The sequence below is a fragment of the Schistocerca gregaria genome, chromosome 8, assembly GCF_023897955.1.
Source record: "Schistocerca gregaria isolate iqSchGreg1 chromosome 8, iqSchGreg1.2, whole genome shotgun sequence".
Lineage (NCBI taxonomy): Eukaryota > Metazoa > Arthropoda > Insecta > Orthoptera > Acrididae > Schistocerca > Schistocerca gregaria.
Window position 1 is genome coordinate 319,623,174 of NC_064927.1, and position 17,308 is coordinate 319,640,481.

Below are 17,308 nucleotides of genomic sequence, written 5' to 3' on the forward strand. Positions count from 1 at the left end.
ATAATCAAGTATCAATAACTAGTCTTACTGTAGCCCCAGGAATATGTGTTTGGGCATCTGTGTGATTACTCATGTGAAAGTGTGTACTATTGGTAGGAAAAGAGCTAGTGCTCAAAAGTTGTTTTCTGTTATGTGTTACTGTGATCCAGGCATGGAACCACAATAAAAATCAATACTAGGTTTTCTAGACCACAAACTTCTGTTAAATACCCCATGATCTCAATGTAATATCATACTTGTGTGTGTGTGTGTGTGTGTGTGTGTGTGTGTGTGAGAGAGAGAGAGAGAGAGAGAGAGAGAGAGAGAGAGAATACAAGCATGAATTTTGTGAAGGTCCTATACCACCTTGATCAGCTCTGAGTTAACACTGCTATAAGCTGTGGGAACACAGCTGAGCAGGCTGCTGCTGACTGGAAAAAAAATCCTATATCAATGCAGTGCCTATTTCTACACCTGAATAACAGAGGGAAAGATAGGTTGGCTGAGTTTATTGTAAAAAATATACAGGGGGCCACCATCACACAAAGCAAGAGTCCTGTAGTTACTGGTGTCAGAGAAGTACCTGTTTAGATTAGAATCAGGATTCGGGCACCTTGGTATGAAAGAGTACAAATTAACAGAAAAGCTCCACAGCGATAAAGTAGAAAAGTAAGATTAGAGTTTTTCATCAGATTAGTAGAGGGCTAAGTAATAAGAAGAAATGCTTATTGTCTATTAGGAAAATTTAGAGGGTTCTGGAAAGATAAACAACCTGTGCCTATCTGAGCACATCATCACAACAGCGTAAGAAAAATTAAATAGAAAAGATTACACACTAGCATCTTACTAGTGTAGAACTAACATGCAAAAAGGAGCAGTTGTTACATAAGATAGGACACAAGTTAAAAAAACACCAAGGAAAGAAGATTTTGTAGTGACCACCATCTAGAAGTGTATGCTTGTGAATTAATAATCCACTTTTAATTGTAACTGTATATAGAGACCACTAGAAAATATTAACTGCTTATGAGGAATTTGGATTCCTTAATATATGCTATCTAGCAGACAGTAGCAAACAGCTAAGAGTCTGTGGTGACTCCAATGTATATTTTCTAAAGGATACTGCAATGTGATGTCAATACTTTCCAGCACTGGTGGATAAGAAAGGTAGGACACTAACTGATAATGTTTTCTTTGATGAAGCTCAAAACAAGAAAATAACTTCTATTATTAAATGGACCAGTGGCTTCTCAGATAGCATAATAAATCAAACAATAGAGATCAAAATACTGGACAACACCCTCAATAGAGATGGTGAATTGTAGTTGAGTATGCCCTGAGGTCCTGTAACTGGGGAGTTGAAGCAGGCACAGAGGTAATGCCGCCAAAACTTTACCACACATGATGTGGGACTGAGCAACAGAGACATCACTGGTGACATGATGCCAACATTCACACAACAGCCAACCACTTGACAATGGCAGAGAAGATCACTGCTGAAAGTCTGTAGGCAGTTAACCACTTGACGTGGCTTGAAACCTAAAAATATTTTATTAATTATGAAAATAACTTTATATCAAGTAGCATAAACTCTCTCTTTTTGTGAGACACAGTTAGTTAGGGTAAATTAGATTGATATTACTCATTGAAAATCAGTTAGAATAATTAATGACTCCAGATCAAATGTTTTTAGGGATAGTTTACAAGAGATAACCTGGGATGAAATTTGTAATGAATCAAATAATGGCATGAAATTTAAGCTATTCCATGATAAATTCATATCAGAATTTCAAATAGCTTCTTGCATAAGCTAATCAGAAAGGACATTAAATGGCTATGTAAAAAAACATGGATTACTAGAGAGATTAAGGTATCTTATGAAAGGAAACAGGAAATGTGTCTGATGGAAAAAACAAGTATAGATATTGTAGCAGTTGCAAACTACAAAAACTACTCAAAATTACCATGAAAAGTTTCAAAAAATCAAGGAAAAGAGCTTTATGTCAGAAGCCAGTAATTCTGCAACCAATTGAAGGCTAAGTGGAATGTAGTGAACAAATAAAAGTGTAACCAGCCCCAGAACACTATAACATAACTATTGAATTAAATGGAAGTGTTATAAATGATGGGTCACAGGTAGAAAATAAGTTAAATAATCACTTTTTAAATGTGGCAGAAAGTATAGGAACATAACAGTCAAGAGCAAAATTACAACAGTACACTGAAAAAGCAGCTCACATAAAATTCAAATTATACAGGATGTGCTCACCACCCCTCTCCCCCCTCCCTCACCCATGAACCATGGACCTTGCCATTGGTGGGAGGTTTGTGTGTCTCAGCAATACAGATAGCTGTACCATAGATACAACCACAATGGAGGGGTATCTTTTGAGAGGCCAGACAAATGTGTGGTTCCTTAAGATAGGCAGCAGCCTTTTCAGTAGTTGCAGGGGCAACAGTCTGGATGATTGACTGATCTGGCCTTGTAACATCAACCAAACTGGTGTTGCTGTGCTGGTACTGTGAACAGCTGAAAGCAAGGGGAAACTACAGCTGTAATTTTTTTCTGAGGGCATGCAGCTTTACTGTATGTTGAAATGATGATGGCATCCTCTTGGGTAAAATATTCCAGAGGTAAAATAGTCACCCATTCGGATCTCCAGTTAGGGACTACTCAGGAGGACATCGTTATCAGGAGAAAGAAAATAGGCATGCTACATATTGGAGTATGGAATGTCAGATCCCTTAATCAGGCAGATAGGTTAGACAATTTAAAAAGGAAAATGGATAGGTTAAAGTTAGATATAGTGGGAATTAGTGAAGTTTGGTAGCAGGAGGAGCAAGACTTCATTCAGGGGAATACAGGGTTATAAATACAAAATCAAATAGGGGTAATGCAGGAGTAGGTTCAATGAATAAAAAGTGGGTAAGCTACTATGAACAGCATAGTGAATGCATTATTGTAGCCAAGATAGACATAAGGTAGTGAAGGGAGCTGAAAATTTAATAGTCATGAGTGACTGGAATTCAATAGTAGGAAAAGGAAGAGAAGGAAAGGTAGTAGGTGAATATGGAATGGGGATAAGGAATGAAAGAGGAAGCTGCCTGGTAGAATTTTGCACAGAGCATAACTTAATCATAGCTAACACTTGGTTCAAGAATCATGAAAGAAGGTTGTATACATGGAAGAGGCTTGGAGGCACTGGAAGGTTTCAGATAGATTATATAATGGTAAAACAGAGATTTAGGAACCAGGTTTTAAATTGTAAGACATTTCCAGGGGCAGATGTGGACTCTGACCACAATATATTGGTTATGAACTGTAGATTAAACTGACGAAACTGCATGAAGGTGGGAATTCAAAGAGATGGGACCTCAATAAACTGAAAGAACCAGATGCTGTAGAGAGTTTCACAGAGTGCACTAGAAAATGACTGACAAGAAAAAGTGAAAGAAATACAGTAGAAGAAAAAGGGTCGCTTTGAGATATGAAATAGTAAAGGCAGCAGAGCATCAAGTACATAAAAAGACGAGGGCTTGTAGAAATCCTTGGGTAACAGGAGAAATATTGAATTTAATTGATGACAGGAGAAAATATAAAAATACAGTCAATCAAGCAGGCCAGAAGGAATACAAACATCTCAAAAATGGGATTGACTGGAAGTGCGAAATGACTAACCATGGTTGGCTAAAGGACAAATGTAAGGATGTAGAGGCATATATCACTTGGGGTAAGATAGATACTGCATAAAGGAAAATTAAAGAGACCTTTAGACAAAAGAGAACCACTTGTACGAATATCCAGAGCTCAGACGGAAACCCAGTTCTAAGCAAAGAAGGGAAGGCAAAAAGGAGGAAGGAGTATGTAGAGGGTCTATACAGAGGTGATGTACTTGAGGACAATATTATGGAAAGTAAAGAGGATACAGATGAAGATGAAATGGGATGTATGATACTGTGTAAAGAGTTTGATAGAGCATAGAAAGACCTAAGGCAAAACAAAGCCCCGGGGTACACAATATTCGATTAGAACTACTGATAGCCTTGGGAGAGCCAGCCTTGGCAAAACTCTTCCATCTAGTGGGCAAGATGTATAAGACAGGCGAAATACCCTCAGACTTCAAGAAGAATATAATGATTCCAATCCCAAAGAAAGGGGGTGTTGACAGATGTGAAAATTACCGAACTATCAGTTCAATAAGTCACAGCTGCAAAATACTAACAAAAATTCTTTACAGATGAATGGGAAAACTGGTAGAAGCTGACCTCAGAAAAGATCCATTTGGACTCCATCAAAATGTTGGAACACATGTGGCAACCCTGACTCTACGACTTACATTCTAGCATTTCTAGCATTTGTACACTCAGAGAAAGCTTTTGACAATGTTAACTGGAATACTCTCTTTCAAATTTTGAAGGTGGCAGGGGGTAAAATACAGGGAGCAAAAGGCTATTTACAATTTGTATAGAAACCAGATGATAGTTATAAGAGTTGAGGGGCATGAAAGGGAAGCAGCGAGTGGGAAGGGAGTGAGACAGGGTTGTAGCTTATCCCTGATGTTATTCAATCTGTGTATTGAGCAAGCAGTAAAGTATCCAAAAGAAAAGTTTGGAGTAGCAATTAAAATCCATGAAGAAGAAATAAAAACTTTGAGTTTTGCCAATGTCATTGTAATTCTGTCAGAGACAGCAAAGGACCTGGAAGAGCAGTTGAACCAAATGGACAGTGTCTTGAAAGGAGGATATGAGATGAACATCAATAAAAGCAAAACAAGGATAATGGACCATAGTCAAATGAGGTCAGGTGATGTTGAGGGAATTAGATTAGGAAATAAGGCACTTAAAGTAGTAGATGAGCTTTGCTATTTGGGGAGCACAATGACTCATGATGGTCAAAGTAGAGAGGAAATAAAATGTAGACTGCCTATGGTAAGGAAAGTGTTTCTGAAGAAGAGAAATTTGCTAACATCGAAGATAGATTTAAGTGTCAGGAAGTTTTTTCTGAAAGTATTTGTATGAAGTGTAGCCATGTATGGAAGTGAAACATGGACGATCTATAGTTTAGACAATAAAGGAATAGAAGCTTTTAGAATGTGGTTTACAGAAGGATGATGAAGTTTAGATAGGTAGCTCACATAACAGATGAGGATGTACTGAATAGAACTGGGGAGAAGAGGAATTTTTGGCACAACTTGACTAGAAGAAGGGGTCAATTGGTAGTATATGTTCTGAGGCATCAAGGGATCACCAATTTAGTACTGGAGGGCAGTGTGGAGGTTAAAAATCATAGAGGGAGAACAGGAGATGAATACACTAAGCATATTCAGAAGGATGTAGGTTGCAGTAGGTACTGGGAGATGAAGAAGCTTGCAGAGAGTAGAGTAGCATGAATAGCTGCATCAAACCAGTCTCTGGACTGAAAACAACAACAACAACGTTCAGGATGTGCAAATATTTTTAAATGGGGTACCATAACATGTACAAACATCAATGTGTTGGTGGTTCTTTTCTGTGTGTCAGTCTTCCCAGAAGCATGTCACAAAATTTACGACATGATGTTTTCTGAATTTTCGTATCTCGGTATAAATGGCTCATTAGGGAAATGGCTTGTCTCATACCTGTCAGACAGGAAAAGGAAAGTTGTAGTGGATAGTCAAAATGGAGTCCCATTTTTTTTTTCAGAATGGCGCACCATCACTTGTGAGGTGCCCCAAGGCTCAGTTCTGGGCCCCTGACTTTTTATTATCTTTTTAAATGATCTGCCTCTCTGTACAAAATATTGTAAATTGCTGATGACACTACTACTACTTATTGATAATTCAGTAGATAAACTTGAGGAAATAGCAAATAAGGTTTTAAATGAAACAGTGAATTGGTTTAACATTAATTACCTTTCTTTAAATTAAACTAAAACAAACCACGTTCAGTTCCATATAACATTGAAAGATGAGGAAATAGTAGTAAAAATAGGTGAGCAGGTGATAACCAGGGTGGATACCTCAAAATACCTAGGCCTGCATATTGACAGCAATCTGAACTGGTCAAATCACATCCTGGATCTATGCAAAAGATTGAGTTTAACAACTTACGCATTACAAGTTGTTTCTTCTTATTGAAGTATGGAAACCATGAAGTCAGCCTATTATGTTTATTTTCATGCCATTGTGGCATATGGAATTGTATTTTGGGGAAACCAGTCATTGGCTAAAAAAAGTACTGTTTGCACCAAAAAGAGTGATAAGGATCACTTGTGCAGTCCATCCCAGAGCCACATGTAGGAATCTTTTTAAGAAACTTCGAATCCTTACATCCAGTGTTCAATATATATATTCTCTTTGATGTGCTTCATAAGGAAAGAAAAATCATTTTTAAACTGAATAGTGAGTATCATAGTCATAAGATGAGATGAAAATGTGATATCCACTATGAACAGGCAAATCTAAGTATGATACAGAAAGGAGAAGATTTCACTGGCTGTAAGATTTTTAATGCCCACCCATCAAGAATTAAGTGTTTGGTAGCAGATGAGGTCTTGTTTAAAAATAGTTTAAGGCAGTTCTTTATTACAATGATTATTTTATGTGATAGAAGAGTTCCAGAACTACAGTGTTTAGCATTTCTTGTATTATTAACTGCAAATATATGCCCATATCTATGTTTGTAATCCTGTCTATTCTTTATTGTCAACACATACTTTGCACTAATTATTTTCTGTAACACTTATTATTTATTAATATTTATTTATCTCTCAAAATTGATTTTATGTAGTAGAATATAAGTTACAGTTTACTGTAATATGAAATCATTTTGTTTTGTTTTTATGTGCTATCACAGATTTCAGACACATTCCATATCCTGCGATATTGTCACAACATTGATCACAAAAACAATAAATAAATACCCATTACACTTTGTATATTGTCTCACAAATAAAAACTTATCTGGATTTGATGTTGTTACCACCAGAGAACTAAAATGTTTCCCGTGTCATAAGCCCTTAAATATGTAATGCATCACTGACTCAAGGTATTTTTCCAGAGAGACTGAAATATGCCATCGTTAAACCCTTCAGTCAGAAGTTTATCAATATTTTTGGGAAGGAGGTGGGTACTAGAATAGTATCCCACATAAGCAACAATAATATCATCAGTAAACCACAATTTGGATTTCAGAAGAGTCACTCTACTGAGAATGCCATTTTCATGTTCACTTATCACATTTTAGAAACCTGAAATGATGAGATAGCACTGGTTGGTAATTTCTGTGCCATATCTAAGGCATTTAACCATGTGAACCGTAATATTCTTATAGATACACTGCAGTTTTATTGGGTTTCATTCATTTCATTTTCATTTTATTATCTTCCTGTAAAGCATTTACATAACGTAGGAATTGTCACAACAAAGTTATCATACTAGTACAAGTATTACAGACATAATAATGGAATATCACTTTCAAGGCATTTTTAAAAGTACAAATTTAGACATATAAATTAAAATTTAGGCAATAAATTTACACTCAATCAAAGTACTCATCCACATCATAGAAAGTTTTGCTTAAAAGGTAATTTTTAAGCTCAGTCTTAAATTTTACTTCATCTATTATTTCCTTCATGTACACTGGCAGAGCATTAATAGTGTAAAAGTCATATCTAATCAAAAGAATGCAGAAAGGAGAAATCGTATATAGGGTTTCACAAGGTTCAGTCTTAGGTCAACTACTGTTACTTGTAATTATATGAACAATCTTCTGTCTAATATGCAACAAGCAGAATTAGCTCTTTTGTGGATGACACTAGTATTGCAATCAACCCAAGTCTACATATAGAAACACAAGAAATTGTAAATGATGTTTTTAAAATTATCATTGAGGTTTTTTAGTGAATGGTATCACTCTTGATTTTAGAAAGAAATAACATATTCACTTCTACACATCTAGAGGTACTAAAGTAAGTACTGTAAGTGTAACACATGATGAGGAAATACTAAATAGGATGGAAACTTCAAAACGTCTAGGTGTCCATATCATTGAGAATTTAAACTGGAAAAGCAGATTCTGTAGCTGCTAAAACAATTTAGTTTGCTCACATTTACACTCAGAGACACTACAAATCTTGGGAAAAGAAAAATCAGTAAGCTGACATGTTTTGCATATTTTCATTCAATAATGTGATATAGAATAATGTTTTGGGGTAACTCATTTAAAAAAAAAAAAGAAAGATCTCATTGATAAAAAAACTTGCTATAAGAGTAATATGTGGTGCTCACCCACAATCATCTTGTAGACATCTGTTTATGGAGTTAGGCATTTTGACTACTGCTTCACAGTAGGTTTATTCCCTCATTAAGTTTCTTATAAATAATCCACTCATTGATTGATTGATTGATTGACTGATTTTTATTTGGTCCCACTTGATTACATTTTGCAGAAAGTGTGTACTTGTAATATAGGAAAAGTCAACTTAAACCTATTTTCTTGCAGTATTTCACCTATTTATTACAATTCAATACATCTAAGAGGCAATACTTATAATAATGTTGCACACATTTTTCATCCCTTTTCTAGGTCCTGAAAATTATTTGCATACTACATTATACTCATATTTGCATTTTTTTCTCAGTATTCATGTTCTCAAGTTATTTAAATATCATAATATGTTCTATTAGTTACAGTACCCCTATAATAGTAATACTAGCATTTTTAATTCATACATATTCTCTTCTACACTATAAAATTCTTTTTCCATTAAATAATACTTTTGGAATGTTTTTTTGCTAACATAGTCCTACAAACTCTTTGGAAGGCATTTTATGAGTTTAACACCTGAGTATCAAGGACTTTTTTCATCAACTCTCAGCGGCCTTCGTTTCATGTTTCATATATATGAATGGTTGCATTTCTTTCTAGTACTGCAGTTCCTTTTATTAATGATATTATTATTTTGAAAATTTATAGAGATGGAAATGTCAGTATTTTTAGACTATGGAAAACAGTTCTGCATGAATCTCTTTGTTTCTTGTTCAAGATGGTCCTAACAGCTTTTTTTTCTTTTTTTTTTTTTTTTGCAATCAAATATTCTTTTTGTAATTTTGTTGGTGGAATTTTCTCAAATAGTAATTCCATATTGTAGGTGTGGTACAAACGGAGCATGGTACACTGCATATAGAAGCTTCTTGTTGGCATAATGTGCAAGCTGTATCATAACGAATATTGCTGTGTTTAATTAACAGTAAATATTATCTATATGTTGACTCCACTGAGGCTTATTGTCAACTGTAATCCCCGAAAATTTAATAGTGGTAGCTTGTCCCAGTCTTGTTTCATCTATGGATATATCTATGTGGTCTTGCTTTTCTCTATTTGTGGACACCATGAACATTTTCTTTTTTAGATTTAAAATTACATAATCTTGTATAAGCCACTGTAATGTGTTATTTATTGACATAAATGCACTTCTTTCCAGTGTTTTCAGATTTTTTTTCTGCATTCATTAATGTCATGTCATCTGCATATAGTATATTTTTATTTTTCACATTGACACCAATATTGTTTACAAATAGGTTGATCAGAAGTGGGTCAAGTACAGATCCTTGAGGCACTCCGTTCTTAATATTTCTGACTTCAGATATGCATCGAGTTTCCGTTTCCACAAACTGCTTGCTGTTGCTGATGTATGATTTTATACAATTGGCTGCATGTCTGTGAATACCACAGCTTTCAAGTTTTTTTAATAAGTGTAGTACTGGTGATTGTGTCAAATCCAGAAACATAGCAGACACAGACATTCTTTTGTCTAAATCATCGATAATGGATTCTGTGAGGCTTGAGATGGCAGTTTCTGTACATTTCCCTTTTTGGAAACTGTGTTGTACTGGAATCAGAATACTGTGTTTCTCCAGGAATGTGGTCAACCTACTATGCATGAATATCTTCAGTATTTTTGAGAAATCAGAGATTAAAGCCACTGGTCTGTAGTTATTTGGATCATTTTTGTCTCCTTTCTTAAATATTGGTTCTACTTAGTTTGCTTTTAATTTTTCTGGGAATACTCCTTCTTTAAATGAGCAGTCTTCAATATCCAAAAGAGGTCTGATTATTTCTTCACTCACATGTTTTATTATATAATTTTATACTTCACCATCTCCCTCAGACTTATTGGGTTTTAATTTCTGGATTATTTTTATGAGTGCTGCTTTTGTCACTGGTTCCAGGAACATTGAGTGGGATGGTTGGTCAAGTGTTTTTTAACATGCTTTGACCATTGATGATTTGTTTCCCCTTTTAAATTTTGTACAGCATCTATAAAGTTATTGTTTAGTATATTAGCAATTTTTGTTCCATCTGTAACTATGTTGTAATCAGTTCGCATTGACTTAATAAAATTGCTGGTTTTTTTTTTTTTTTTTTACACTTTTTTGGCTATATTTTCCACTACTGATTATATATCATGTTGTTTTACTTTTTTATTTGAATTTGGTATGGCTTTGTTTATTGAAATGGCTTCTCTTCTCTTACTAATACTTCTGATACTGTTTATATGTCTCCATATTCCCTGCTTGTCTGAGTTCCTTCACTCTAATCCTGAGTTCAGTTATTTCTTTCATAATCCATTTCTTACTGTGACCCTGCTTTCTCTGAGAGGCTACTCTGGTGAAGACTACATGAAAGTGATGCACTAGTGTGTTAAGAAATGCTTCATACTTCTCATTTGCACCATGTGCTTGCATTGTTTTGACCCATTCTTCTTTCCTTAGTTGTTTTGTACATTGATAATCCTAACTTCTCTCTTATCTCACATTTCTTCTGTTTTTGAGTTCCTATTTATGTTGATGTGAATTATTGATCCATGCTGGTTACAAATTGCTATCTGTAGAACATTTGCTTCACATTTACTATTTAAAATATTTGTGGTTATGTTGTCAATGATGCTCTGACTATGATCAGTCACTCTTATAGGTACAACTATGTTACACTGTAATAATGTCACTTTCAGTTTCTGTTTAGGTTTTGCTTCTTCACCCATATCTATGTTATAGTCTCCACATATTACATCATCTTTCATTTTCATCTTGTGTAATAATTTTCCTAGTTTTTTTTTTTTCAGAAATGTTGTAATATTACCACTTGGTGGCCTGTATACATAGATAATTCTGAGCTCTTCACTCATTATGCTAGTAATTTCAAAATCTTTTTCAATGCAAGCTGGAAGGTTTACATATTTACAGTATTCAGTATCTTGTAGACTTCCAATTTTGTTCATATATATGGCAACACATCCACCTTTACATTTTAATCTACAGAAATAATTAATCAAACATAGTCTCATATTATTACGGTGCTCACTGATACACAATATATCTGGTTCTTTTTCATTCAGGACCACTCTCACTTCAAGTGTTTTGTTGTCTAAGCACTGAATATTTTGGCACAAGATTTTATTTATTTATTTATTTTTAATGAGACCTGGGTTGCTGAATTTCTGTTGTAGTTGGAGCTGGCTATGTGACTATGCTGTATTCATTATTATTTATCTTGCCCTTCTTCTCTTTCATTGGCTGTGGAATAAAAAATCCTGTTCAAAAGGAACAATGGTGTACATAATTCCCATGCCAGAAGTAAAAATGACATTTATCACTCCTAATTAGGGCTGTCTTTAGCACAGAACAGGGTGCACACAATGCAACAACCAAAATTTCTGACAAACAGCAAAGTGAAATTTGAAAACAAATTGAAGCTCCTTCTGTTCCATAGAAGAATTTATTTTATTGTGATGTGTAAAAGATGGTAAGTAGGAATTACTAACTTGTATATGTACACTCTGTATTCCACAACAGTATGATTAACTTTATGCTGCAAATGATTCATGTAACTTGAAAGTAACTCATTAATATGACATCAGACATAATGGAAAGAGCTGAGACTGACCTACAAAGAGAAAGAAGGGAGGAAGGAAAGATAAGAAGAAACAAAGAGATAAACAAAAATAAGAGGAATTACGTAAGTTTCTGTTTTAGCTTGCTTACTAAAAGTTCCTTTTGACCTGACCTACGAAGTGAAAGAAGGGAGGAAGGAAAGATAAGAAGAAACTGAGAGATAAATGCAAATGAGAGGAATTATGTAAGTTTCCCTTTCAGCTTGCTCACTACAAGTTTCTTTTGACCTGTTGAATGTAACTTATCTTTGTATGCTCTGCAGTTTCTAATTTCTTGCCCTTTGTGTTACTTTTATACTTTTCATTCTTATTTTTAAATGAAGAGATTGTCTAAGATATTTCAATTAATGTCAGCCTTATTGTGAATTGCAATATCTGAACAATTATCCACTTCAAATAATTTACCTGAATCAGTTAGTTTCCTCATTAGAAAATAAAATTAAATGCATATATTACGACATTAAGAATTTTTTATCCTGTAGCCAGTGCAGCAATTATTGTAATATGCATTTGTTATCAGAAATATGTATGACACAATACTGTAGCTTCTGCATAATGTATTTAATTTACAAATCTGGAAAGTACCACTCTAATAACATATTGTACTAACCACTGATGAAGTAACTGCAGTGCCGAAACTAATATGTTACCAAATGACAGCCAGTACAAATAATTTTACTTATGTTTAAAATATTGTATGAGATATATTCTAATATGATGTCATCATCCTTGAACCAACTACAAGGATTTCCAGAAAATAAGAAAACTATCCAAGAACTCAGCACTAAAACAATGAAATTAATGTCTTTTATTACACCAAAATAAAAATTATAGTATGATGAGTATCTTCATAAAATATTTCCAAAACTCACAAATGACAAATTTGCACATTAAAATGTCAGTGTGAAAGAAAAAGTTTTTTACACTTACAGGTATTGCAGTAAGATCCTTGATACGTTCATATGGATTTTTTCTTTTTTCTCTCACTAGTACATACACATTTCCAATGTCAGGGCAACATCGCAATAATTTTTCTATGAGGACTTTCCCCATAAAACCAGTAGCTCCTGTTACAAATACTGATTTTCCTTTAAAGAACCCTGAAACATATCTTTTCTCTTCTTCACACTGGTGTGACTCATAGTTTGTCATTTTTTCAAAATTAATTTATTTTCTTCTTTTTGGAGAAAAAGTCCACTGAGAGATATATGTTCAAATTATGACATATGCTACCACCACAAGAAACAAGTGCACTTGACTTCCCTGGTAATAAGCTGCAGAATGACAGAGAACAAATACAGGAAGTATGCATTGTCTGAGCTTACTGTCACAATGAATATGCTAATTACTTCCACATGATCAGTTCAGTATCAGCAAGTCACACTCTCATTAATATTCAATAATTTGAAAACAATGGACCTATCAGTATTACATTTTAGAAGAGGGATGCAGTTTCACTAACAGTGGTTAATGCAGTTCACTCTTTTTTTTGTAGTAGTAGTACATATTTATGTGCAACATGAACTTCATCAAAAATCTTTCCTTCAGAGTAGTTCATAAAAAAAGGATTGCACATTTATAAAAGACAACCATCTGACATACAGTTGAATAATTTATCACAGACAGTAATTTAGTCCTTTCTCAATAGAATGTCCCTTTTCATGCATAAAACTCTTCTTTAATTTAGCTTTAAATAAATATTCACTGGCTATTTGAAGTCGTATCTGTTTCATACCATTTGGCATCTCTTTACACCACTGTCAGGTTCTTAAGTTCATAATGCTGTTTTTCCTTCCCTCTTTTTTCAAATCTGTGACAGTTTCTATTACAGCCATGTAGAGCAGAGTCCTTGATTACAAAACATGTAAATGAATATATGTATTGGGGTCCAGTAGTTATTATTTGAAACTTTTTGAAATGGTTACAGCATTAAGCTCTGTGAGGTATTCTACACATAATTCTATTAGTATTTTTGGGGGGCCACATAAATTTTCTTTGCTAATCTGACTTCCCCCTGAAGATAATTCCATAACATAAAAAGGAGTGAAAATAGCCAAAGTATGTGGACACTTTGTGGTCTTTAAGTCTCTAGTGGAGGATATCATTTTGATAGCATATGTAGCTGAGCTCACTCTTATTAGGTTCTGTTGGATATGAGTGAATCAGTTCATTTTATTTTCAGTATGCACTCCAAGGAATTTAGATACATCCATTCATTCTATCAGTTCATTTCCACGTGTTACATTTATTTCTCTCTCATTTTTAGATTTTGTGCAGAGCTGAATGAATTTGGTCTTACTTGAATTCAGTGAAATACCATTTGCACTGAACCAGTCAACCACTTCAGAAGGTATGTCATTTGTTGACTCATCAAAAGTATCACTTGATCACCCACTCATGATAATGATGTTATCAGCAGTAAATAAAGTAAAATCACAGGGCAGGCTTGCACACACAGGTAGATCATTTACGAAGATCAAAGCAACAGTGGCCCTAGAATAGAGCCTTGAGGCAAAACACAACTTATAGAAGCCTGTTCATATTGAGCAGAGGTGTCCCGCATCCCACCTGAGCTATTTAAAATTACCTATTATTTTCTGTCCTGGAGATATGATTGTAGCCAATTACCATCAACACCCCTAAATCCAATCAATTTGGCTTCCAGCATAACAATATGGGAACTGACATAATCAAAAGAAGGCGTTAATTGTCATCAATTTTCCATTTAGAGACTCAAGGAATTCATTTTCAACTGCAAAAATTGCATAGTCTGTTGAACAGCCAATTGAAAGTTAAACTGGCCTTTGCTGACAATTCTGCAACTCATGTGCTGTTCAGTAATTCTAGCATGTATTTTGTAAAATTTTAGACAAAATTGTTAAATTTAATTGTAAAATATCAAAATGTGATAATTTCCATGGAGACGTAGGATTGCCATTTTAACATTGATACAAATTTGTTCATAATATTCGAAGATGGTAATTTCTCCAGTGACATAGGATATTAATTTGTTGTTTATGCTGTTGCTATGGCAGGTGCTGTGATGAGTTTTGCACTCAAGGGATGTCTCATTGTTGTATTTTTGCCTAAATAAGCTAAATTAATTGTTAAGGACAATGCTGTTTACAATTCTGCGGTTACAGCAGTTTAATGGATTTACAGATGCAATATTAGCATATGTGTACCAAGAAGATATGATGTGTTAAAGTGAGAAAATATGTTTTCCACATCATTGTAAGTCTACACTAAAGTTAAGTTATAGTATTTAGTTTTATAAAACTATCAATAAAAATGTTTAAGTACCAGGTAGTTTTTATTAAATTCAGATTACAGTTCATCTCTATTGGGTAGTGGATGTGAATGGTAATAAGTTTCATTCCTATAGTAGTTAAAATTTTGATCTACCATGAATTCTTCACCAGTTGACAATTAAGATCAAAGAATTGTTCTTACAAATTGTGTGAATCTAATTTTCTGTAAATAAATTAATTCTTATCTATAAACAAAGTTATTGTCTATGATTAAAGTTAACTTCCTTTCATGAGCAAATTCCTTTATGCAAAGAAAAATACAGTACATTCAAATATATCATATTTCCAAAAATTATGGCCTGTACCAGTAGTCTAGCACCTATTGTTAGTAAATCATACAAGTTCCTTTTGAGTGAACTGCTGCTCAATTTGGAATAGAGTAGAATTATTTGTTTGCCTTCAAACATGATTAGCCGCAATCAGTGTCTTCACATCAAGTTTATATACATCTGTAGAAAAAAAAGGACAGTATTCTTGTATGGCTCCTTGCCTACTAATGTTACATGAAGGCATTAACCTAGGACATTACTTTAATAATGTACATGATTATAGAAGCAGATCTTTGTTTACAAATCTCATGCAGTATGCCACAATCTATCTCTATATCACAGTGATGTTGTTGCTGTGGCCTTGAAGCTGAAGACTGGCATGATGCAGCACTCCTTGATATTCTATCTTGTGGAATCTTCTTCATCTCCAAATAACTACTGACAGATATATTCGTTTGAATTTGCTTATTGTATGCATATCTTGGTCTTCCTCTACAATTCTTAACTACCACACTTCCCTCCAACACTATATTTGTTATCCCTTAATGCCTTAGAATGTGTCCTACCAACCCATCCCTTGTTTCAGTCAAGTTATACCACAAATTGCTTTTTCCCCCCATTCAGTTTGGTACCTCCTCATTAGCTACATGGTCTATCCGTTTACTCCTCAGCATTCTTCTGCAGCAGCACATTTTAAAAGCTTCTATTCCCTTCTTGTCTGAACTGTTTATCATCCAAGTTTCTCTTCCTTAGAAGGATACACTCCAAAATATTGAAGAAGCTTATCCAGAAATCTAAACACCTGCATTATGAGAAGAAGATAAATACATCCAGCAATAAAATAAAAACAATATGGGATATAGTTAAGTCGGAGACAGGTAGGACCAGAAATGAGGAGGAACAATTAGCTCTAAAAATAAATGAAACCCTGATAACAAATGCATGTTGTGTTGCAAACCATTTAAACAAGTATTTTGTCTCTGTTACAGATAACATGGGGTTGTCAGGTTCAGTAAATAATCCAAGGGAATATCTGAGACCAGTGCACACAAGCAATCTCAGGAAAATGCAATTGACAGTTACTTCACCCAAAGAAATAGAATCCATCATAAAGTCCTTGAAATCAAAGCATTCTAGTGGTTATGATAACATTTCAACAAAGTTAATAAAAGAGTGTTCATGCGAGCTTAGTCATATCTTAAGTTATTTGTGTAATCAATCACTTGTCACAGGAACATTCCCGGACTGGCTTAAATATGCTGAAGTTATACCTCCCCACAATATAAGGGACAAAGAAATGCTGTCAAATTAACGACTGACCTCACTTTTGCCAGCTTTTTCTAAACTCTTTGAAAAGGTTATGTTCAAGCGGCCACTTAAGCACCTTAGTGAAAGTAACATACTGTCAAAGTCACAGTTAGGGTTTCTTCAGGGTTCTGATATTGAGAAAGCTATTTACACTTACAACAAAAATGTCCTTAATTCATTGGATAACAAATTAGAGGCAAATGGCATATTCTGTGACCTGTCAAAGGCGTTTGACTGTGTGAATCACAGCATTCTGTTTTAAGTAAATTAAAATATTATGGCGTCACTGGTAGGTAGTGCTGCGAAGCGGTTTCAGTAGTATATTGCTAATAGAAAACGAAGGGTGTCATTACATAACACTTCAGTGGTAGGCAATCAGACATCATCTTACTGGGAAGAAATTACATCTGGTGTTCCTCAAGGTTCCATACTAGGTCCACTACTGTTTCTTGTGTATATTAATGACCTGACATCGGTTACATTACCAGATGCCCAGTTTGTCTTATTAG

The 17,308-nt window shown here is 34.4% G+C and overlaps 1 protein-coding gene across 1 annotated transcript in view; it reads right to left on the reverse strand.

Moving 5' to 3' along the window:
* The window catches only part of LOC126284662 (putative fatty acyl-CoA reductase CG5065), a 154,329-nt gene extending 141,127 nt beyond the window's left edge, over positions 1-13,202 (reverse strand). The window contains exon 1 of the mRNA XM_049983765.1: positions 12,842-13,202. Within this exon, the coding sequence (XP_049839722.1) occupies positions 12,842-13,063 (222 nt within the window). The 5' untranslated portion in view covers positions 13,064-13,202. The remainder of the gene's footprint in view (positions 1-12,841) is intronic.
* Between the last annotated feature and the right edge of the window lie 4,106 nt (positions 13,203-17,308).